The 23682-nt window shown below is 25.2% G+C and overlaps 2 protein-coding genes and 1 long non-coding RNA gene across 33 annotated transcripts in view; all 3 read right to left on the bottom strand.

The window, feature by feature from the left end:
* Cac (cacophony) overlaps positions 1 to 2513 on the bottom strand; it is a 138178-nt gene extending 135665 nt beyond the window's left edge. For 11 of the 28 annotated variants that reach the window (XR_003304221.1, XM_026439309.1, XM_006557941.3 and 8 more), the window contains exon 1: positions 2109 to 2510. The gene's annotated coding sequence lies outside the window, so the exon portion shown is untranslated. Of the gene's footprint in view, positions 1 to 2108 lie in introns of all 28 variants that reach the window. The other 17 variants (XM_026439326.1, XM_026439329.1, XM_026439331.1 and 14 more) reach the window with 5 other exon arrangements.
* A 4342-nt stretch (positions 2514 to 6855) lies between these two features.
* LOC113218649 lies at positions 6856 to 8567 on the bottom strand. 2 transcript variants are annotated; one of them, XR_003304375.1, is made up of 4 exons: positions 8489 to 8567; positions 7651 to 7779; positions 7358 to 7558; positions 6856 to 7130 (listed from the first exon to the last, which is right to left on the bottom strand). It is a non-coding gene; the product is annotated as an uncharacterized LOC113218649 (long non-coding RNA). The 2 variants fall into 2 exon arrangements; XR_003304376.1 differs by having other exon boundaries at positions 7669 to 7779.
* An 8692-nt stretch (positions 8568 to 17259) lies between these two features.
* On the bottom strand, positions 17260 to 23326 carry LOC413388 (histone-lysine N-methyltransferase EHMT2). 3 transcript variants are annotated; one of them, XM_396833.7, is made up of 12 exons: positions 22050 to 23325; positions 21382 to 21974; positions 21234 to 21284; positions 21055 to 21158; positions 20311 to 20953; positions 19916 to 20248; positions 19596 to 19824; positions 19300 to 19506; positions 18969 to 19225; positions 18637 to 18887; positions 18395 to 18570; positions 17262 to 17918 (listed from the first exon to the last, which is right to left on the bottom strand). In XM_396833.7, exons 1-12 carry the CDS (start codon positions 22883 to 22885, stop codon positions 17756 to 17758), a joined length of 3843 nt encoding a protein of 1280 aa, XP_396833.4. In that variant the 5' UTR covers positions 22886 to 23325; the 3' UTR covers positions 17262 to 17755. The 3 variants fall into 3 exon arrangements, with proteins under 3 accessions (XP_006558041.1, XP_396833.4, XP_006558042.1); XM_006557978.3 differs by having other exon boundaries at positions 17260 to 17918; positions 21055 to 21284; positions 22050 to 23326; XM_006557979.3 differs by lacking the exon at positions 18395 to 18570 and having other exon boundaries at positions 17760 to 17918; positions 22050 to 23326.
* Positions 23327 to 23682: the final 356 nt, after the last annotated feature.

Genomic DNA, 23682 nt, shown 5'->3' with positions numbered 1-23682 from the left:
GTAGCTTGTAGAGAACAATTCATTTTATTGGCCAATTCAATGTTCAATCCTTAACCTAGATATCTATCTATCTTTTACTACGATATATAAAAATTTGCTATCTTTCTCTCAAAAAATTGTCACAAATCGAACTGGACCATCGATTATGCTATATCAACTTATCATCCCAAATTTAGAAAATTATTAAAATGAAAAATTGGACGATATGAAAAATTTTTACTACTCCAAACTGAATTTTGAAACGATCCTCCTCCCTTGATTCAATGGCTCATAGTTTTAAATTTAAACCGGGGAAAAAGTAAAGCAAGAAAAATCTTAAAACAACAAACTGAAGGAAACTCATAAACTTTCCTAGTTCAAATATAGAAGATAAAATTCATTTCCCTCCCCAATTTCAATTGTACCCGAGACAAAAGAACTCAATTTCGACAAATTTATCAATGCTGCTCGTATTTTCACTCTCACTCTACCCTTTCTGTCTTTCTCTCTTTTTCTTATTTTTTTATCTTTACAATTTTCAAACATTAACCCTCTGCGAATGAACGTTTGTTACACGCAGCGCGACAAACAAATAACAAAAGACATCGGACAACATTGTCCAACCTGGGAGAATTGCTTTCGACTAAATAATTTCGTGCACGAAACGTACGATGGCACACACGTTTCTGAAAAAAGAAACGAGTGCACAGAAGAAGAGAGAGAGAAAGAGAGAGAGAGATTGAAAGCACTAGTACGACGATGCAAAAAATTTCGAACTTGTCGACTACGAATGAAGCAAATACAAGAGTCGTTGAAAAGAGAATATAAAGCGCACCGCAATTGCGTGAAAAAATTTATCAACACGATTTATCTTACACGATGTGACACTTAATATGTACGGAATAAAATTTTTATTACTGATATTAATTAATAGCTGAGAAATAACGATGAAACAAATCATTGTCTCTAAACTTTCGTTATGAAATTTTCTTCCTGACGTATTTAATTCGTCTTTTTTATAAAAATACATTGAACAGAGAAGGCCAAAGTACTCTTGAATCGAATTTATGATTATAGGATTATTATAGGAAGCTCGCCAAAAGAAAATTTCAAGACCTTCACGCCAAATTTCAATCCTCTACTTTCAACAATTTTCAGCAAAACTATTCTAGTTTTGTTATTCTTCAACGATATGCAAAAATTCAGAAAAAATTCTAGAATATTCGATGATGTGTGTTGAAGAATTTTCTCATTCTTCTTTTAAGATTATAGATATAATGAATATAAAAGGATAAAAAAATTGTAAAAAAAATGAAGAGTTCGTATTAAAGTTTCAAAGTAATCGCTTTACTTTGAAGAGAAAAAATAAATAAGAAAAGAGAAAAAAAAAAAAAGGATCGAGAGGAAAAAAAGATCGATGAAATAAATTTACAATTAGATTAATTTTAGCATATTATAATCCTATCAGATTATGGATGTTACATACTCGAATAGACTGACTCCTGACTGATGAAACATGCGGAAAGTTATTTCTGATGGGAACGGAAGTAACAACAAATATAGCAATTTAGACGAATGAATGAACAAAAATAACAGAAATGATGGATCACGTTCAAACTTTTTTACATTGTTCGAAAGTACGGGATACAACGGTGACCAACTTTTTGCTATGACAGTATATGAACGATGTTATTAAAAAGCATACGATGAAGAATCTACATTTATAAAGTTCCTCTTCCTTGGAAAATCTTTTATAAACCGCGTTACGAAAACTCTATACCGATATGATTTTCAATCTTAAAATCCAATCTCATTTTCTTCCATATTTTCATCTCGAAAACCATTTTTCATCGATATTAATCTACGAGTGAGTAATCCACGAATACTAAAAATTTTCCTACATAATTTTCTTACTCTCAGTTTATGCTCAATTCTCGGATAGCTGGGTCAAAAGTAACCCAATAAATTGAATCTTATTTAATTTTCATTATCCAATTAGCATTGTCACTGATCGTTAGATCCATCGAGTCAGAAACGATCCAACTATATCGTAATAACATTGTTTCTAATTATTTTCGATTTCAATCGAAAGATTCGATTCTTCGAATCAAAATTCGAATTACAATTACCTTCCAGTATCTTTGACAACCCCGTTGACGCCGTAGGGACGTGGAAGAGGAATATATCTATCCGTCAGCTGGTCATCATAGTAATCGCTTGCTCGACGATACTAAACACCACTAATTCACTGTCACAAAACGTATCACGATAACGCCGAAATATGACATCGTTGACGATACTTGAGCCCAAATTGCACGTTTTGGTGAAAAAAAAAAAAAGAAATACCGAGTCGTGTATCACTATCGCGAATCGTGGAGAAGAGGAATTTAAAAATGGAAATGAAAAAAATCGAAATGTAAAATTAATCGAATAATCCCCACGAACGGAACACGCGCGAATGAAAATAAAAATTATACTATAATTCTACGCAGCTACGTATAGCGCTTACAAGCGCTCGACGGTCGCTACACTAACTGCCGCTTCTTCGCTTGAATTTCGACTACCCCGACCGCCGCCACCGTCACAGCCAATCACCATCGACTTGCGCACCAACTGTTAGATCCCCACCAATCAACGCACGAACCTGCCTCGAACCTGGGATCAAGCGTGAAATTTTCGAGCAATATTATCAAAATACGGAAACTTGATCCATCATTTGATTCCGCCAAGTTAATCGCCGAACCTTCGTAAAATCAAATATCGATTATTCGATAGATTATTCCAACTTTTATGAAAAGTATACGAGATTTTATTCGAATGTGATAAAAGGATTATTTTTTTGAGATATTATAAAAAAATTTGTACGCACACGGGTTAAGTAAAATTTTAACGAGATCAAGAATTGAAGATATCTATTTTTATTGGAATTCGAAAAATATGTTTCAAATTATTTCTCTGATTTGCTCGAATAAACTAAATGAAGATATTTTAATACCATCATGATATAAATAATTTAAACTATCAATAATTTATCGAATTATTCACGTCATTTTACTTTCATGACATTCGAATGAAATATATTAGATTTCTGAATTTCAAATCAACTCTGAAACGCGTATAATTATTATCATATGGAATATTAATCCGTAATTACCTAATTATTTTGATTTTTGCAACTAAATAATTAAAAACACGATACTTTACACACACAACTTTAAAACTCGATTGTTAACAATTATTAAGATCATAAAAAACATCGTTACAATGTTATTTACGCAAGATCCATGTTAAATTGTTATTCGATTATTATATTTTTTTTTATCGCTAAAAAAATTATGAATCCTATTACCATTTGAATATCGTTTCCAACATTACCGATTTAGTAAAGAATAAATTGCAATACAAACGAGAAACAGTATAGACGTGACATCTTATGGAATTTTGTATCACATGTTCTAATATACCGACCTTAAAAAAGATCAAAGTGTTTTTTATGCCCTCTACCATAGTAATAATACAATAAGTATATGTTATATTAAACTAATCTCTTCTGATTAATTCTTCTTTCTACTAATAATAAAATAAAGCTTTAAAAAAGTAACTAGAACTTTTAAAAATAAAATTTAAAAAAAATAGAATAACAAAATATAAATACTAAAAAAAAAATAGAAAAATTATTCATGAAATTTAAAAAAAAAATGAAATATATTCTAAACAAAACTATACTTATTATATTATTACATCTCTATTATTATTATTATTATGCATATTAATTATGCATATACTTACAAATATATTCTACTAGAACAATATTAATTAATTAATACATATAATTAATTAATTTCCTAAACCATCCATGTCCTAAACCATAATATACAAAAATTTTTATTTAAATCAATGAAATTTAATTTAAAATATTAAATTAAATTTTTAAAATATTAAAAAATTTAATTTAATATATATTTAAATTAATATTTTCAATTTTTTGAATTAAAAATATTAATTTAAAAAATTTTTATTTCATCAATCCTTTTTTAATTAAATTTAAAAATATATCTTACTCAAATGCAAATTTCTAAATCTAATTTAACTTGTATAATAAAAATCGAAATATGTATTTAAAAAAAAAATTTTGGATAGAATTTAACATAAAAAAAACCTTGGAATTGGAAAACCTGAAACAAAATCAATTACATAATAAATTAAAAAAATCTTAAATGTAAATGTAAATTAAAAATTAAATTTAATTTTGATATTTTGCAAATTTAAACATTTATATAACTATTTTAATTAAAAAATCAAGAATACTATGTATAAAGAAATTTAATTTTAACTTTGATAATAAACTATTACTCATATTCATTCTAAAAAAACTAAATTTTCACATTATAATAAGAATATAATTACCATAAATATAATTAATATTCTTATTATAATTATAATAATTTTAAATAATGTTACAAAAATTAAAAAATACTTACATGAAACTTTTCAGCAATATTTTCATCGACAGATACTTCAATATTTAAGAGTGCTAGAAAAAAGAGATGGCAAAATGGCTATAAGAACCACCGTCTTACAGCTTTCATAACTGCACTTCCATTTGGTCAAATCAATCCAAGAAAAGATTTCCACAATATTAGTGGAAGAATTTTGGGCATTCTATATTCAAACGCAATACTACTTTTAAAAAACGCGATCAATTTTTAACGCAACACTACTTTCAAAAAAACGCGATTATCTTTTAACGCTACACTAATTCTTAAAATGAATTTAATAAAAATGCAAATAAATATAAAATTATATATCTCTATAATTAAAATTCTATAATTAAACAAAACATTACAATTTTTAACATTACTTTTTTTAAAAAAATTATACCTTTACCAATTAAAATTATCAAAGAAAATCGCGATATCTTACAAAACGCAACACTAAAAACAAACGCGATCATTATTTATTCGCAACTCTAATGCAAACCGTAATTTATTTGTGCAACACTAATTAAAAAACCGCGATTGCCCATGATGATTGTACGTTGGGCCGGAATGTGCATCGGCCAATAAATACTACTACTACTATTTCTACAAACTCTAAAACGAGCATAGCGACAAAGTACTAACAATGACTTCCCATTCTTTGGAGCCAAAAAAAGACCCAAAAAATGAGAAGCCATTCGTTGCAGCCCCTCTTCGTGACAGTTTGTCGAGGCCTCTTCGGTCTTCCTCCTTCGGGCGCGATGCCCGCTGAAACTTAAATCTAGGCTCGAGATTTCCTAATCGCACACAAAAAAAAAATAAAATAAAATAAATCGCGGAAACTGAATGCACATGGACGATCAAACGATCGCAATGATCGTTTCTTCGTACATGCACAAAATCTCGAGCTCAACGTTCGTTTCGAAACCAAATCGCGACCGCGACCGCGAATTCGAAAAATCGAAAGCAAAACCAGAAACAATTGGCCATTGGCGACCACTCGTCTCAGCTCCGTTCTCGTTTTTCAAATTATATTTCCTGAAACAGGTTGTCACGCGAAAAACGCGCCTACCCGACCAGAGACTGTGACAACCTGCCCGGCCCTACCTACTTAATAATTAACATTCACACCAGAAGGTATGCTACCTATCCTACCTGATCCTATATTTAAAAAAATGGCAAAACAGGCACACCAACACATCCATTCTACGGTCCACACGCATAACACCCGGGCGCAAAAGCCTAAACTAGGGAAAACGTCCCGGGACGCCTCCGACACCCGAGCTTGGCACGCTACTCTCACACTCTAACTTTACGTACCATTTTCCTGAAATCGACTGACGATGGCTAGTGATCATTGCGTGAATCGCGATAAAAATATAATATATATTTATGATTTTATATAAGAGTAAAGAATACATATTTTTGTTTTGAATAAATGATTTTATTCTTCTTGTTATATTCTTATTGTATTATTGTTTTATTGTTCTAATAAATGATATAAATTGATAGCTTAATAATTGTGAGTTAAACGAAACGACGCAATTCCACAGCCTAACCATACACACACAATGTGGAAAATACGTCGTGCACGATACACTAACAATCGTCAGTCGCTGAAAATTTTTTATTAAACTTATGAACTATGGTCATCATGCCCATTGCCTCTCCCTCACCCAAGTGGCACCTAGGCACGTGAGTGAGATCCTGGCAATGAACATGGAAAGGGTTAAATCTGAAAATCCTAAGCTAAAAAAGATATTAATATTTTGTATTTAACGGGCTAATGAGTTTTCATTTTCTATATTATCATCTTATGTGAAATTTGAATGATTTATAGTTTACTTTTTATCAATAACAATAATCAATATCAATAATAAATTATTACAAATTCTAATATTTTATGAAAAGATATTATTAATTAAAAAGAAATATATTTATGAAAAAAGACACAATGAAATGAAATATCTTGATTCATAGTTAAATGTTAATAAAAATATCCTCAGACGATTCCTCCATCAAAGCATATTTTTAAAAATATTCAAAAAAAGTATTCAAAATTTATAGCTTTGATTTTAAAATCTGTCTGTCGCGAAGTGTCTTCTTGCACATAAAATTTATTGTTTATTGATAAAATATTAAAAATAATAATTGAAAATAAAAGTTTATTATCTTTATCATCTTAAAAGTTAAGTAACTAAATCAAATATTATCATGAAGAAAAAGAAAAATTAAAAAATTATTTTTTATTTCATTATTTATTATTTATTTGAATATTCGTATAACTTGCACAATATTTGAATATTTTCTAATATCTATATTGAATAAACTTTCTAACTAACATTCATATCAATAAATAAATTATTAAAATAATAGTAATATTAAATTTGATGCACAAGAAGACCTAGCCTAATCTAATAAATAAAACATGTACAAACAAAATGTTACTACTCACGAATATAATAAATATTCGTGGTCACTATGCTCGTGCAAAATTCTACGTATACAACCAATCACTCGTGTCGATTCGGATCTTTCATCCTACGACATGGTTGAGTGATCAGAGGAATCAAAAAACATGCGACTCACCATATGATGCGATGAACGCCTTCATTGTGTCGTAGTCCAGAAGTTATTAAGAAGATTATCATCGTGTAACAGGAAATTATAAAACTATAACAAAAAAAATAGAAAAACATAATACAAAGTATAATACAAATTGTTAGAAAAAAATTGAAATATAAAATGATAAAAATCAGAATAATATAATAGTAAGAAAGAAATTTTAATGATAATAAAAATTTAGATTTTAATATAAAGATTTAAAATTTTAAAATCAAAAATCTAATAATTTTGTTTCGATAGAAAAAAAAAATTTTAAATAATCTAAAAATAATTACCTATTCAAATGATTGCTTTCTCTTCTTAAGAAAAACACTGACTCGAATACCCGAAACATATATTTTACAAATAAATACAATATAATTTAAATTAACGAACAAACACTGACTCTAATTTCGCGTATCCACTGAAAGATTAAAAAAATTTACGAAGCAAACACTGATTCTACTGACCACATTGCACGTGGCCGCAAAAATTCTCTGAAAATTCGAAATTATATTAGTAGAAATAAGAATAAAAATAAAAAGAATAAAAATGATATGTAAAAAAAGAAAATAATGATTATACATACAAAAATATCAGACTTTACCACATCATCGTTGATGAAAAAAAGCTTGATGGCGTCCATATTGGAATTTTTCCCGCCTTCCCGCCGTCTTCCCGCCAAAGCATTTCTTCCACGGAAAGCACTTATAATAATCTGCACGAAATAAAATCAAAATTATTATATAAATGTAAAAAACTAATTAAATATATCAAAATAAAATAATAATCAAACACTAATTTAATGTTAAAAAGTCAAAATGTAAAATATTTATAACTCTAACCTGTCATTCTAAAATATTGATAAATGAAAGAAAAAGAATAATTAAATCACTAAAGAATTTCTAATTACGATAAAGAATACGTATTATTAACGTCCACTAAAAATATATAATATCCACCAAAAATATAAGTAAAAAAAGAACAATTATAAAACTAAAACTACGCAACAAAAAAATCACACACTTCACGGAAAAATTACTCGTCTAAACTGACTGCAATTATCGATATTACAATGATACCTCGCAATTTCGATTATCGAAATACAAGTAGAGAATACGTTCGATAGCTCGATAATAGATCGAAACGTCTAGCATTCTAATTCTAATTTCTTGGAAAAGATATAATAAAATATGTTTATAGCTTACAGTACAACATGAACAAGAAAAAGAAAAAAATATAAACAATACAGTTATACAGTTAGACACATTGAAAAACGAATATGTATATATGTATATATATTATTAAAATAATTTTACGAAATAAAATTTATTACGATAAACTACTGTATATTCATTTCATTCGAAGAAAAAAACAAAAGAAATCTATCTTAAGTACATTTTTGTTAAGAAAAAATATATTATTACCTAATATGCAGAAGAATCATCACTAATAAATTGTCGTATATATGTTATAAAAGTTCTTTGACGTCCAGTACAATCGAATCTACACAAATAAAAATCAAAATCATAAAATAAATATAAAAATAATTAGAATTATAGATATATACAATAAATAATTAAAATTATATTAAAATAATGAATTGAAATCCTAATTGAAATATTTATAATACGACTAATACTAATAACCTCAACAATCAAATAGTCAATCGAACGAAAAAACACAAAAAACTAGTAAGATTAATTAATTTTATTATCACAATGTTTAACGTGATCTAAAAATTGCACAATAAAATCCACAATAAGTAAAAATAGAATTAAATACTTACTGCGTAATTGAGACACTCGTACCGGCAACATGTCCTTTCACGACGATTTTCGACACAAGAATGACGCCATGCCTCACAAACATTGTTAAAGGCTTTCTGATTGGTTGAAACGATATAGTTCCTTATTTACTTTATATAGTTCCTTATATAACGCGCGAAAATTGAAGCATTATATAATATTCATTAATTATAGTTTTCTATTTAAAATCTTTTATTTATGAAAAATATAATAAGAATTAATTATAAAAATTAATTTGACGTAAAAATTAATCAAATTAGAGAAGAATAAAACACAAAAAATTTAAAAATTTAAAATAAAAATTAAATAAATATGAAATAAAGAATGTAATATAAAAAAAAATATATAAAATATAAAAGCTAACTAAAAGCTAAATTAAATAAAACTGAAACATTAAAAAAATGAATTAAATGAATTAAAAAATTATGAAACTAAAATTTTTTGAATAAAATATATCTCATGTATTGTTTTTAATAAGAAAATTTTGAAATTTGATGCCAATTACCGAGTCTCACCAACAAGGAGGATGACTATGCATCGAGATTCACCTAAAATAAAAAAAATAAAAATAAAACATTAAAATTAATAATTAATTTAAACAAATTAAAAAATATAAGAATTTAAAAAATGAGATATATTAAATATATATTGAATTAGAATGATATAAGAAAGAAAATTATATAAATTAGTAAAAATTAATAAAAATTACGTGACTCTGTAAAAACTGAAACATAAAAAAGAAATTATAATATGTTAAAATATAAAATACTGAAATATAAATAGAATTTTAGTATAAAAATTAATTACAATAAAATACAATAGATTTTTATAAACAAATTTATACAATTAAATCGCTGTTGTTCATCGATGAAATCTTATACTAACTTAATCTAGATCTTAAAATTAACTTAATCTAGATCTTAACACTACACTTAAAATCTAAAATGAATGGCAGCATCCGTATCAAAGATATCAATCCTGCTTAAAGCGAAACAAGAATAATATTATCTCTTTTACTAAAAATTACATTCCTTTTATTAAAAAAAATTTTCTACAAAAAAGAATGAAATCCAGAAATCCAGAAAGAAAAAAAATAAATAAAAAAAGCAAAAGAGATGAAAAGAGATAGAAAGATTTAGAAGAAATAAAACAACCAAGTTCCTATCTATCTATCTAACTATCACCCTCATATCACGACTTATATCAGTTGGCTTATATGAGTCGCTGGACAAATGATACTTTCCAGTCGTGACCAATCAGGGGTTACGACAGTGGTCTAATAGCTAACAGAATGTTCTGACGACACAGAAGGGATAAATCCCTGGCCACCGGAGCCGATTTACGAGAAATGAGAGATGTTCGACTACAAGACCTAACTCAAATCGAGTACTCAAAGATACCAATCGATCAGAGCACGGACCCTCGAAGTGGCCATCGGAAGTAGAGCATCAGTCCAGCGACTCCTGCAACATAATTGCATGATATGTGAGTAACTTGAAATAAAAAATGAAAAAACAACAAACATAAAATAAACAAAATAACGAGTTCAGGGAGAAAGTAAAAAACAATTTGAATAACTATAAGTATGAAAATTCGAGATGAAATTAAAAAGCAACAAAAAGAAAAGAGAATGAATAGGAATAAAATAATTGAGAATTTTTTCTTTTTTTTCGCTTTAAGCTAGGAAATATATATTTGATACGGATGCGCTTACAATAAATTTAATCTTATTAATATTCGTTTATAATTAATATATCTGTATCAAGGATATTCTCGTATTATTTAGAAAGAAAGAAAAAAGATGAAGTTACTTAAAATTTTTATTTAAAAATTTAGAAATAAAATAAAAATAATGATATCCTTGTACAGATTTTATTAGTACCTGCAATCTAGTCTATCAATAAATTAAACAAAATAATTAAAGAGAATCATATTTTAGACTGGATTGTAGATATGCGTAGCTCTTCGCTTGTCATCGCTTTTCAAAAATTATTAATGAAATATATCTTAATATTTTTAAATTTAAAATATTTCAAAAATTTTCTAATGAAATTTGAAGTAAAATTATATTTTTTAAATGGAAAAAAAATTTGAAAAGCGATGCCAATTACCAGGTCTCACCAACGAGGAGGTGACTACGCATCGAGACCCTCATAATAAAAAAAAAATATATAATAAAATAAATTAAAATTCTTTTATAATATATTATAAAAAAAAAAATAATAAATTAATAGATAAATGTATATAAAGTAAATGAACTTAGCTGAAAGAATTTATCAGTAATGGATAAAGAAATGTATAAACAATTGTATAAATAGTTAAAGAAATAAATAAATCAAAAAATAAATGTTTAAGCAAACGAATGTATAAATAAATAAATGAACAAAGCAATAAATAAATATTAATTAAAAAGTAAATTTATATTACAAATAAATTTATATTACAAATAAATATTTAATATTATAAATCAATATTAAATTAAAAGATTTAAAAAAAATTAAAAATTAAAAGAAAATAATTTTGAAGTAAATAAAAATATTTGAAATTAAAATTAAAATTAAAATTAAGAATTAAGTTAAATTAAAAAATTAAATTAAAAATTTAAAATAAAGATAAATTAAAAAAATAAAAATAAATTAAAATAATAATAAATAAATGAAAGTACTAATAAATGAAACTAAAAATAAAAAAATATGAAAGTATAAATTAATAAATAAATAAAATTTAAATTAATAATAAATTAATAAATCAATAAATGGACAAATAAAAAATCGTATAATAAGTATTGTAAATAATTAAAGAAATAAATAAATAAAAAATAAATAAATGTTTAAAAATAAATGGAGCAATAAATAAGTATAAATTAAAAAGTAAAACAAATAAATAATATAAAACATTAATTTAAAATATTGGCAATATTATAAATTTTAATTTATAATAAATGTTACAAAAATAAATTATTAAAAATTATTCTCTGTTAAATATATTATATAGTGTTATAATATTGTATTATAATATCGATGTTTCCTTCAGCCAAGTTCATTACGAAATGATCGCTCGTTCGTAACTTGTCTCGTATTTATGGGACGTCGCGCGCCACGAACATATACGATCTATACCGAATATTTCAAAATCGATTTTTCGAATATAATAATTAATAATTTATTAATTTTTAGATTTTTATTGTTGATTTATGAATCCATCGATTTATTATAATATTATAAATAAATAATTAACATATATTTTTACGAAATATATGTTTTTTCGTTAAATTTATTATCTTATTTATTAATTTTAACTTAATAAATATATTGTGTGAAATATTTTAATTGAAATTTACACGGAAAACAATTTGAAAATGACCATAAGTGAATTCAGAGTGTACGAATTCAATAAATTATCAATTTTTAGATTTTAAAAATTTTGAATTTAAAATTTTATTGTGATATTATAAGTAATAATACATACTTTTAATAAAATTAAATTAGATTTATTGTTTTATGATTTTAATTTTCGATTTATAACTGTATTGAAATATTCTAATTGTAATTATAATATTAAAAAATAATTAAAAAAGAATTTAAATAAAATCATAAGTTATATCAATTTTCAATGGTAAATAATTTTGTAATTTTTATATTTTTATTCTTAATTTATCTAACAATTAATTACAATAATAAAAATTATATAAAAATTATACACATAGTTTATGAAATCTTCCTCGATGTCGTAAAAAATGATTTTCATATCATATCTTTTTATATATATTAAAATTTATTTAAAAGAAATAAGAATAAGAAATAAAATAATAATTTTAATTTATAATAATTATAATAATTTGTAATAATTTTATAGAATATTATACAATAATTTTTTTAGTTTTTTTTTATATAATAATTTTATAATTATAACAATAATTATAACATATTAAATTACAATTAATATTATACAAATTAGAATTTTAAATTTACTTTATATTCTCAAAATTTAATTCAAATTTTAGTTCTATATTTATATAAAATTATTTAGTTCTATATTTATATAAAACTAAGAATAGTTATATCCATTTTTGTAATATCCATTACAGATTAAAACGCATTGTAATTTAAAAAAAAAATGAAAGTATGTTGAATTATTTCCTGTTTACCCGCCTGTACTTAATCCCAAGATTAAAGATAGACAAGGAAAGCGAATAGTGGGAAAAAGACAGAAATAGAGTAAAAATTCAACAATTAGCGCCATCTTCAGAGTGCCGCAAATGAAACACATAAAAAAGGATAGCAAATAATTAGAAAAGGATAAATAGAGAATCGGAATTGACAACTAATGCCATCTCTCGACAAAAAATATATTTTCAAAGAATAATGTTTCTAAAAATATGCAAAAGATGGCGTTGTTTTTTAATTCTTAATCTACTTTATCCTGTGAGTAAAGAAATATCTTTAGTACTCAAAAGATGGCACTAATAGCCAATTCTTGCTCTATCTCCATCTTTTTCTTTTTATTTATTATCCTTTTTTATGTGTTTCATTTGCGGCACTCTAGAGATGGCGTTGATTTCACAATTTTTATTCTATCTTTATCCTTCTCCCACTATTTGCTCTCTTTGTCTATCTTGTTCTGCAAAATTAATGCGTTTAAGAAACAGTTTAGATATCTGATCAACTTTATTGTCTTTTTGCTTAACCTATTAATCAAAAATCTTAATACAATCTATCTAATATATATTTATATAAAATATCTATTATATATCTATTATATATTTAATTTTTATATTTATATAAAAATTATTTTAATTTAAATCTCTCATATATGGAAGAAAATTAAAAAATACAAAAGAATTCTTTTTATAATAAAAACACTTTATTTGCTCACTTCTTCTTCGCTCGTTTATAATATTTCTGCATCACATTCATCTAATTCTCCTTTTCATTTAATTATCTCATTCATAATCTTATCATATGATATTATGTATTCAAAATCTTCATGTGCATTCTCAGAATTGTTTTTCAATTGCATCGATAATTATAATAACAATTTATCATATTCATTCTATTTGATTTGCATACAAATGTCCTAGACTTATTTCTATTCTAGAAGAAATTTTACAATTTATTTTTAATTATTATAGATTTCTTTTTGAGATAAATTTCTTCAAAAAACTTAGAATCATACTACACTTCTTTCAATTCGGAATTCTGAATTATTTGCTATATGAGATATGCACATTAAGCAAATATTTATTTTATAGTTGACTAATGATATTTAAATAAAACATTTAAAAAAAAAAATATGTCATTGATTGATTGCCTCTGAATTTCTTTAAATTTTATAATCATTAATATTATTTATTTATTTTATTAATTTTAATATACAATATAATATATAATTTTAATATATAAAATTATTATTTGTTATTAATAATAATTTATTATTTGTTAATTTAATATAATTATATAATATTTTATTAATTTAATATAATTATTTTCAAATATAATCAAATATATTTTTGTATTTTTTCAATAATATATCAAATATATTATATTTATTATTTTTAGAAATGATTATTATTTTATTAAATATATTTTTAGTTCCGAAGCTTTTAATTATAAATTAATATTACTCTTCTATAAACAATTGCTATTCATTTTCTATAACATAATTAAAAAAATTGAATAGATATTTAAAATATTATTTATAAATTATAAAATACTTTTTAATATAGCAAATATTTAAATTATTTCAATAAATTTCATATAACTGTTACAAAAATTATATGTTGTAAATTTTCGTTTATACTTTAAATCGTATTTTTCAATATAATATATATTATAAATACTTGAAAATTTTTATAATATAAATTAAAATTTTTGAATTTACTTTAAAATATAAAAAAAAAATATTTAATATTGAAAAAATTTTAAATTACAAAGTATTTAGAAATATTTTAGAAATACAATGATGATTTATTTATTAATAAATAAACAATATTTATTAAATACATAAATCAATCAATCAATTAATAAATAAATGTATTATAATATAAAATTATTACAATAATATAATTTATAATAGATTTTTTGAAAATAAATAATTACAATTTTTTCTTTATATTATTAGAGAATAATTAATTAATGTAACATTTTATTAAAATATTACAATTCCAATTTATTTAGTTATTTACTTAGTTTGGTAAGAAATAACCTTCCTTCGAAATCCATATATAAAAACATTAAACTTTATTACTATTGCGAAGTTTGGCGAAAACACACGATATTTACCGATGGAATAAAAAATGATTTTTCGAATATAACGATAAAAATTCAACGATTTTTAGATTTTTTATTCTTTTACGATTCCAACCATTTATTACAACATTATATTTTTATGAAAATTAAATGTAAATTTTTACTATGCTAATTTATAATTCATAGTTGCCAAATAAATGACATTTAACGAGAAAAATAGAGTATGTATATATGTAAGTAGATATAAAATAATAATCATATATTAAAATAATCATTATCATCAATTATCGAAAATAATTATAATATGAAATAAAAGTTTTTATGTAAGTAATTTATACTAAATTAAAAGCACATAAGATCAGAAAAAAATTCCAATACTATTTCAATTTATATATTTTATAGATTTGTATGATATTTTATTATAAATTATTAAAAATTTCTATTTTTCATAATATTTTATAATAATTTATTTTCTTAACTCTAAAATAATGAAAATTATTTTATATGTATTATTCTAATAAAAACATTTTGATTTTCTCCAAATTTTTATTCTTATAAAAGAATAATCCTTAATTTAAATTAATATTTTATACAAATTTAGGATAATAAGATATTATATAAAATTATAATATAAAATTATATAATATAAAATTATATAATATAAAATATAAAAATAATATAAAATATTCTGTCATATATGATATTTTATTTTTATTCTTTATTTATGATTTCACATTAAGATTTAACTTGAATTTTAATTTTATTATGTTGAATTGTTGAATTTTATAATGTTGAAAATTAGGTCTATGAAAATAACAGTAAAATAGTAAGGGAGCTCTGGAGCCCCTAAAACATAGAACAAGAAAATGCGTTGAATGTTAAATCTATTCTTTATCTTATCTGTGGTTGTAGCTTTCTTTATCATCTTATAAAGCTATTCTTACAAGTTCACTATTAAAGTTGCTGAAGATATTATTATTCAAATCGGGTATTCAAAAATTAAACAAAAATATATCTTAAAAAGAACTACATTTCTTTTATTATACAAAAAATCAATAATTTGTACAAAAAGGTGTACTTATGTTCTAAACTGTTTGTAATAATACGAACATTTATAAACAATCATTCTCTACAACTCAATAAGCAAATATCGAATTCGTAACTTTAATCGAAATACGAAATTTGTTACGAATTTCAAACATACTGCATTCATAACGTACACCAACCAGTACTTAATTCTTTCCTAATCACACACATCGTTCGCAAAACTATAATAATTATAAACACACATTCCTTTATAATCCATACGTTACGTACAGAATCTATATAACAATTATATATTATGCATATCATTATTTTATTATTTAAAAACTAAGAATCATAAAGTGGCACATCTCCTGAGATACAAATGATCACAAAAATATTCGAACCCTCGACTTCTATGCTCTATATCTAAAATAAATGTAAATAAATCAACAATGTTTTGCAGTTTATAGCATAATATGTAGATATTAAACAAAAAATTTTTGTCTTAATTCATTTGTTATTTTAAAAAATGACAAAATATGAATTTTTATATTGCAAAAATATTTGGACACTTACAAAATTAAGTTAAAATAACTAAAATATTTGATTATCTATATATAATATTATAAAAGAATTATAATATTACATATAATATTATAGTAAAATATATAAATATAGAAAACAAAAAATTTATTAATTTATTTTGTACAAAAAAAGAAAAAATTTGCTAGTTTATTATCTGAATACTATAAGATAAATCGAAGTTCATTTTTAATTTCATTAATTTATGAAAATATTTGAATATACTACAAATTGTGACAATAAATGACAATTCTGCAAGAAATTAGATCATAAATAGAAAATAAATAAAATTAATACATATTCGAGTATATTCGAGAAAAATGATAAATTCATCTAAAATAGAAATAAGATATAAAATATTATGAACAAAAAATAATTTTCACATTGAACTAGTTAAAATGTATCATAAAACTAAAAGGATATAAAATCCAATTTGACTCCTATAAAAAATTATTATTTTATTTATTTTAACTTTGTTAAATATTCGATTATTTCTATATTTTTATATTCGAAAATTCATTTTAAATATCTAATAACAATTTGTACTAAGAAAATTTTTATATTCTAATAACTATACTATGCTTCAATATAATGCAAAACATTTTTTTTTTTTTTTACTTTAAGCATATTTATTGTAAATGTAGAGCATATAAATTAAAATTATAGCGTCCAAATATTTTTATGATAAATTTTATATCTTCAAGATAATTGGCAAAAATAGGAAAATATGATCAATTGAAAAATTAATATGGATTTCGATGTGTTCGATTTCAACGAACTGGAATAAGAAAAACGTAGTTCCTTCTTAGCTCGTATAGCAAGATAACACTTTCTTTAATTATTTTTGTCAAATTCAAATCCCACCACCATTTGTACTTGTACTTTCTTTCAATTTCATAATTTAAGATCGTTTTAAAGTAAATGGAAAAATTAGAGATTCTCTCTATTAACATTCCGAGTAATAAGAAGGAAGAACATTAAACTAATAACTAAAATAAGTATATATAGAATTTGCTAAATTGGTTTAGGATTACGATGATTGAGCTGCCAGCATTTCTTCTTGCTGTATTTTTCTGCGGTAGTTGTCCAAAGTAACTTGTATAGTCTTCTCAGAATATCGGCAGTTTTCGGCTCCACAGGTACATGTGAATGACTTGCATTTTATTATCCAGAATTTCTCTCCATAATCGAAGCTGAAGGCAAACAATTCCGTATTGATCTTCATGATAAATATATTATATTAATAAAAATCGATGTTCAAGAATGACAAAGAGAAATAAATATATTCCTTGTAGCCTTCAAGTTCTTATAATTAATAATAACTATACAGTTCAGTAAACTAATCTTCTTAATAAAGATAATACGAAAACTTACCATCTTCAAAATCAGTGAGAGAAAAGGAAAATAAAGTAATAAATATTATACTCGATATGTCAATTTATCTATTTTAAGATATGGAAACAACATTAAGCTCACATATTTAGAAAGAGGGAAGCAGAATTTTGAGAAAGAATAAGGCGAAGAAACTAAAATTACCAGCGATATCGATTAGCCAACCAAAACCAAACCAGAAATGGTTTATTAATCAAAAGAAATAGCATGAAACGTCGTTTACTAATATATACATGTGTTGTAATTTCCACGTGCCAATCGTTTTTTTTTAACATACCCGAGCTCTTCATCTGCCTCGATGTCGCGATTCGCAAAAAATGCTATCCTAGGAAAATGCAAATCCTGATGCTCAACAAATACTCGCACGGGCAAGAGATTGGGTGCACAAGAATGATTTATAAAACGAGCGATGTTTCCATACCGTCTGGCATCAATACAATATGTTTCTCCATCCTATATCCATATAAAATTTGATCTTTAATCATTCAATCTTTATATTTTCCAATGTTGGATACTCACTCTATTATCTAAATCAAATAAATAAGAATCATCTTCTCGATGATCTGCTTCAGAATCCGAAATAATTTCGCCAACATATTCACATACATAGGAACCTTTCGGAATGTGCCGTAGCGTTCTAAGTCCCCATCCTTTACCTTTGGTTCGAAATAATTGAAATCTTTGCGTCAGACCATGTTGAATAACACGATTATTACATGTTATACGATTACAGTCACATGCTGGATTGCATTCAAATAACATTGGAGGATCTAAATAAAAAATAAAAGACCTAAATAGAAGATATTTTTTTATATATTATAAAAAAATATAATATTCAAGCAGCATATTACCGGTATAATTAAATTCTGGAATCAATTTTCCTTCTTCATCATACCAACATCTTAAACTTATGTTTCCACATAAACATTTTTCTGAACTACAATTATCTTCACATCGACAAGATTGTAAAGATGTTATTGTACGATCAACATTTATATTACTAGTAAAACAATTTTCGGTTACATAAAGAAAATCTGTTGGCTTATCTTCTGAATCATAGCCATTAACACATTGTATTGGATTTGTTTCTTTACCACGTGAGATATCACTACAAAAATAAAGTAATAAATATTTCACTATTATTTTTTTATTAAAAATAAAAACATTAAATTTTATAATTACTTAGTTAATATTTTGATTGTTTTTTCCCACATATGTTCAGAAAGTTCGTTGACTTTGGCATTTAATCTTAAAGCAGACATAGTATCACCATCATTTGTACAGCAATTTACTGCTGTTTCACCTGCAGCATTAACTTCTCCTATTTTAGCACCACGAGCTAATAAAAGAACACTAACTGCATATTGATCTTGTCTTGCTGCTATATGCCTATAATATCATTAAATTATATATAATTATATATGAAAACTTATCATTTTAAATATACTAAAAATAAATATAATTATTTAAAAACTTACAAAGGTGTGTCACCATGAACATTAACAGCATTTACATCACAACCTTCATTAAGTAGCATTTCTGTAATTTCTGAACTTCCACTAAAAGCACTCCAATGTAATGCTATGTTTTGTTCTGCATCTCGAATTAAAGGATCGCACTTTCTATCTAATAAGAATCGTGCGACGTCAGTATGACAAAACTCACATGCCCAAATTAAACTAGTCCATCCACCATCATCAACTGAATCTAATGAAATATAATAATTATCATTACATGCAATATAAAAACAATTCATATAATATAATATAGTATATCATTTTAATAAAAATTTAATTACCTACTAATGTTCTTGGTGCTTTGCATTCTGTCAAAATTATCCTACATACTTCTAAATGACCAGATTTAGCAGCCATATGCAAAGCAGTCATACCATCTTCTCCTTTCAATGTAACATCAGCACCTATCCTTATTAAATATTTTACTACATCAGCTTTACCCTTACTAGCAGCTAACATTAAAGGTGTTAATTGATTTCTATCCATCACGTCTAATTGAGCGCCAGCTTGCACTAGTACATGTACGCAAGACAAATGACCTTTATCCGCGGCTATATGAAGTCCAGTCCGATGAGCATAATCCCGGAATGTATGATTTGCATTATATCCACATGCTAAAATATTAAGATAATTTATAAATGATTTTTTTAATTGAAAAGTATATATAATAACGCACCTAAAACATTAACTAGTTTTTCTAAATCTCCATTTTTCACAGATGTATAGAGACTCATAATAGTATAACGTTCAGGTCTTTCAGAATTAACAGATGGTTCAGGTATTTTAATAATATCTGGTTGAATCAAAGGACTAGGAGGACGCTCTGCCAACTTTGTATTGTCACCTTTCCCTGGTAAACTCATTTTTGCAGAAGGAAGCTTGGAAAATTTTTTTCGAGTTGGAATGAATACAGGTTTTCTTAATCCACTCATGGTGACCATTACATCATATGCTGTAGTTTCGTTTCCACAATGTGGACATACGCCTTTTTTATTTGGATAAATTTCACATTCACGATGATATTGATGACCATTAATACATTGTATAAATCTTCCTTGTGAACAAAACAATCCACAAGAAGGGCAACAATTATGTCTCAAAAGCCTTTCTTTATGCATTCGACATAAAATAATAAAAGGAACACGTGTACTCGGTCTTCTCATTGCCACATCATTGCTATCAACTTCATTACAACATCCTACCAATCTATTATCAATGGAATCTATTGCAGTACAATATAATGGTGCTCCAGAACCAGTTATTGTTACATATAGTTGAGATCTTACTTGACATAAACATAACATTGATTGACTATATGTCTGAAAAATATAATAAAAGATATGAAATATATACTTTAAATAAAATAAAATTGTTAAATAAATAATAAATATATATAATTTTTTTCATTCATTCTACTAACTTCACTCATAATTGCTGTTGATTCTGGCTTTGAGGCTTGTCCTTCTGCAGGACTTGGACTTGGAGCCATACTTCTTCTTGTTCTTTTTATAGGTACAATGCTTTCTACAATATTCATATATAAATTAACATAATCATTCTTTGTAATAATTATAATATTAAACAATTTTAAAATATTACCTTCAGGATAATCATTATTTTTGCCTGTTTCTGCAATTGATACAGAACCATCTAAAAAAAAATATATAAGTATACATATAATTCAAAAATTTAAAATAAATTGAAGTAAAAAATCTATTTTATATTGTATAAAATATACCTCTCATACCTTCGAATGAATCTGCTTTTGCTATTTTTCTTGCAGCTTGACTTCCTCTAGGTCTTCCTCTTTCTCGTTTAGGTCTACCAGCAGCAGGTTTTAGAAATGGTTTTTCAATATCTGCTAAAGATATATCATCGCTTGTGGAACTACCAATTGAGTTATTCAATTTTGTTTGAGATTCTGAACTTTTTATCATAGGAGATAATTTTGGCATACCATCAAAATCAGATGAATAACTTTGTGATTCATCCAGGATTGTCTCATTTGCATTATTTTCTGATATAGAATTTCTAGAATATTCTAATGTTGAATTTACCTCAGAAATAGTGATATTTCCATCTGAAATGGAAGATTCTATTTCCTGACGTATATCAGGAGGTTTAGTTTGCAACTGTTTGTTTTGATCCTTTCCTTGTATCACCTTTTTAGGTCTTCCTGGTTTGTTATATTTCCGCTGTTTTTTAAATTGTAAATTTTCTTCTGTATAATTAGATTTTTCTTTCCTTGCCATTGCATTTTCTAATACAGTACTCTTTAATGTTTCTTTACACAGTCTCCTTGCAGAACGTTTAGGACCTGGAGATTCTTCAGTGTGATCACTAAAAATGTCATGAAATGTTTACAAATATCATGCATAATATTTTATATATTTGAAATGAAAGAAAATAAAAAACCTAAGTGCTCTTAATCTAGGTCGTCCTGTTCTTCTTTTCCTAGTAACTGGAACTGTGCTGTCTGCTTGATCCACCTGTTCTGTAGGTTCTATTGAAGTATCTGCTTCATCAGTCTTTGTTTTTTCATTAGAAATAGTAGTTTTATCTTCTGTTATTACCCTCATATCTTCTTTTGGTAATTTTGATTCTTCTATCTTTTCCTCTGATTCTTTATTTTTTGATTCTATGACTACTTCTTCTGGTCTACCTTCTTCTGAATCTGATTTCTCAATATTATCGGAGTTTTCATCTGAATTTTCAATTTTAACAGAAACACCGCCAATTTGATCACAATTTACCAATTCATCAGGAACTAAAGTAAGGTTGGAGGAACAACTTGATATCTTTGTTTTTTTACCATCATCAGTATTTTCGTCGATTGTTCTGAATGTAAGAACGATACGCGGAATTCCATTATCTTTTTTCAAAATTTCTTGTTTTCCAGTATCTTCTTTATGATCTTCTCTATGATTTTCATCTATTGACATTGATTCTGTAGTTTTTTGCTTTATTGAAATATCTTCTATATCCTTATCTCCAGCAAGTTCTTTTTCAATTGCTGATTTATCAAAATTTATCTCCGATTTTTCAATTTCCTCATGATCCAATTTTTCTGATCGATTAATTTCTGTACTTTTGACAGGACTTACACTTTTGTTAAATTCATTAGTCATACCCTCGAGAATCTGTTGGATACTGACCTTATCTTCGACCCTTTCGGCAGCCATACCTTCTTCTTCGCCCCCTTCTTGACAACCCTCCATCGTGGCATCTTCTTTGCTCTTATTTTCAGACATAATATTAGATTTTAATAACTGGAAACTATGAATCTTTACACTTAAATTGCCACCTCATTGTAAGATTTAGCGATCAATAAATTAATTGTTAAATGCTGAACGACTACTGAATCGTACTGTAACGTTGACGATGTCTTCCGCAAAGTACAAGTAGTAGTTACAACGGCAGTGGAATGCCTTCTAAATTTGTTCCTGACTGAATACTATCACTGATATTTTATAAAATACCACGAAAATATCTTTCCATACACTCTTTAACAGCTTGACTAATTATATTATCACAGAAACTGTTTGTTCTACAGATTTTTGAAGAAATATCTACACTACGTTAGCGTGCCCCGCGTAGACCTGGAGGCCATATTGATTACTCAGGGACGGGCCGATTCGAGTGAAGAATTTATTTTTAAAATGATCTTCGACCAAGCCCTTTTTATATAAAATTATATACTCTCTTTTAATTTTAAAAAGTTATACAATGCTTTTAATGTATTATATTGTTTATAAATAATATTAATAAACATGAATTACACAAAAAATGTACAATATGCATATCTATATAATATACGACCATAAGTCTATGCACTTACACATTGAGAACAAAAAAGATAATGAATTCGTTACTATTTCATTACTTTCAATTCAACTAGATTAAAAGAATATTTTTTAATAATTTAATTTTTTATTCAAACTAATTTTTCATATAATTGAAACTATATAAAAAAATTAAAAATTAATGTAATATTTATGTGATTTTATATAAGATTTTAATTTAATAATTATAAAAAAATTCATTATTT

This window comes from Apis mellifera, linkage group LG3 (genome assembly GCF_003254395.2).
Source record: "Apis mellifera strain DH4 linkage group LG3, Amel_HAv3.1, whole genome shotgun sequence".
Classification (NCBI taxonomy): domain Eukaryota; kingdom Metazoa; phylum Arthropoda; class Insecta; order Hymenoptera; family Apidae; genus Apis; species Apis mellifera.
Note: the sequence above shows the minus strand (reverse complement) of the source record. Positions and strands in the feature narration are given on the sequence as shown.

Excerpts from the sequence above, each read along its gene's own strand:
- LOC413388 (XM_006557978.3), bottom strand. The coding sequence starts at position 22,885 with ATGTCTGAAAATAAGAGCAAAGAAGATGCCACGATGGAGGGTTGTCAA. Across the intron at positions 19,226-19,299 it reads ACAATCAAAATATTAACTAA|TGATATCTCACGTGGTAAAG; the intron begins GTAATTATAAAA and ends TTATTTTTGTAG. Across the intron at positions 18,571-18,636 it reads TATTTGATTTAGATAATAGA|GATGGAGAAACATATTGTAT; the intron begins GTGAGTATCCAA and ends ATATGGATATAG.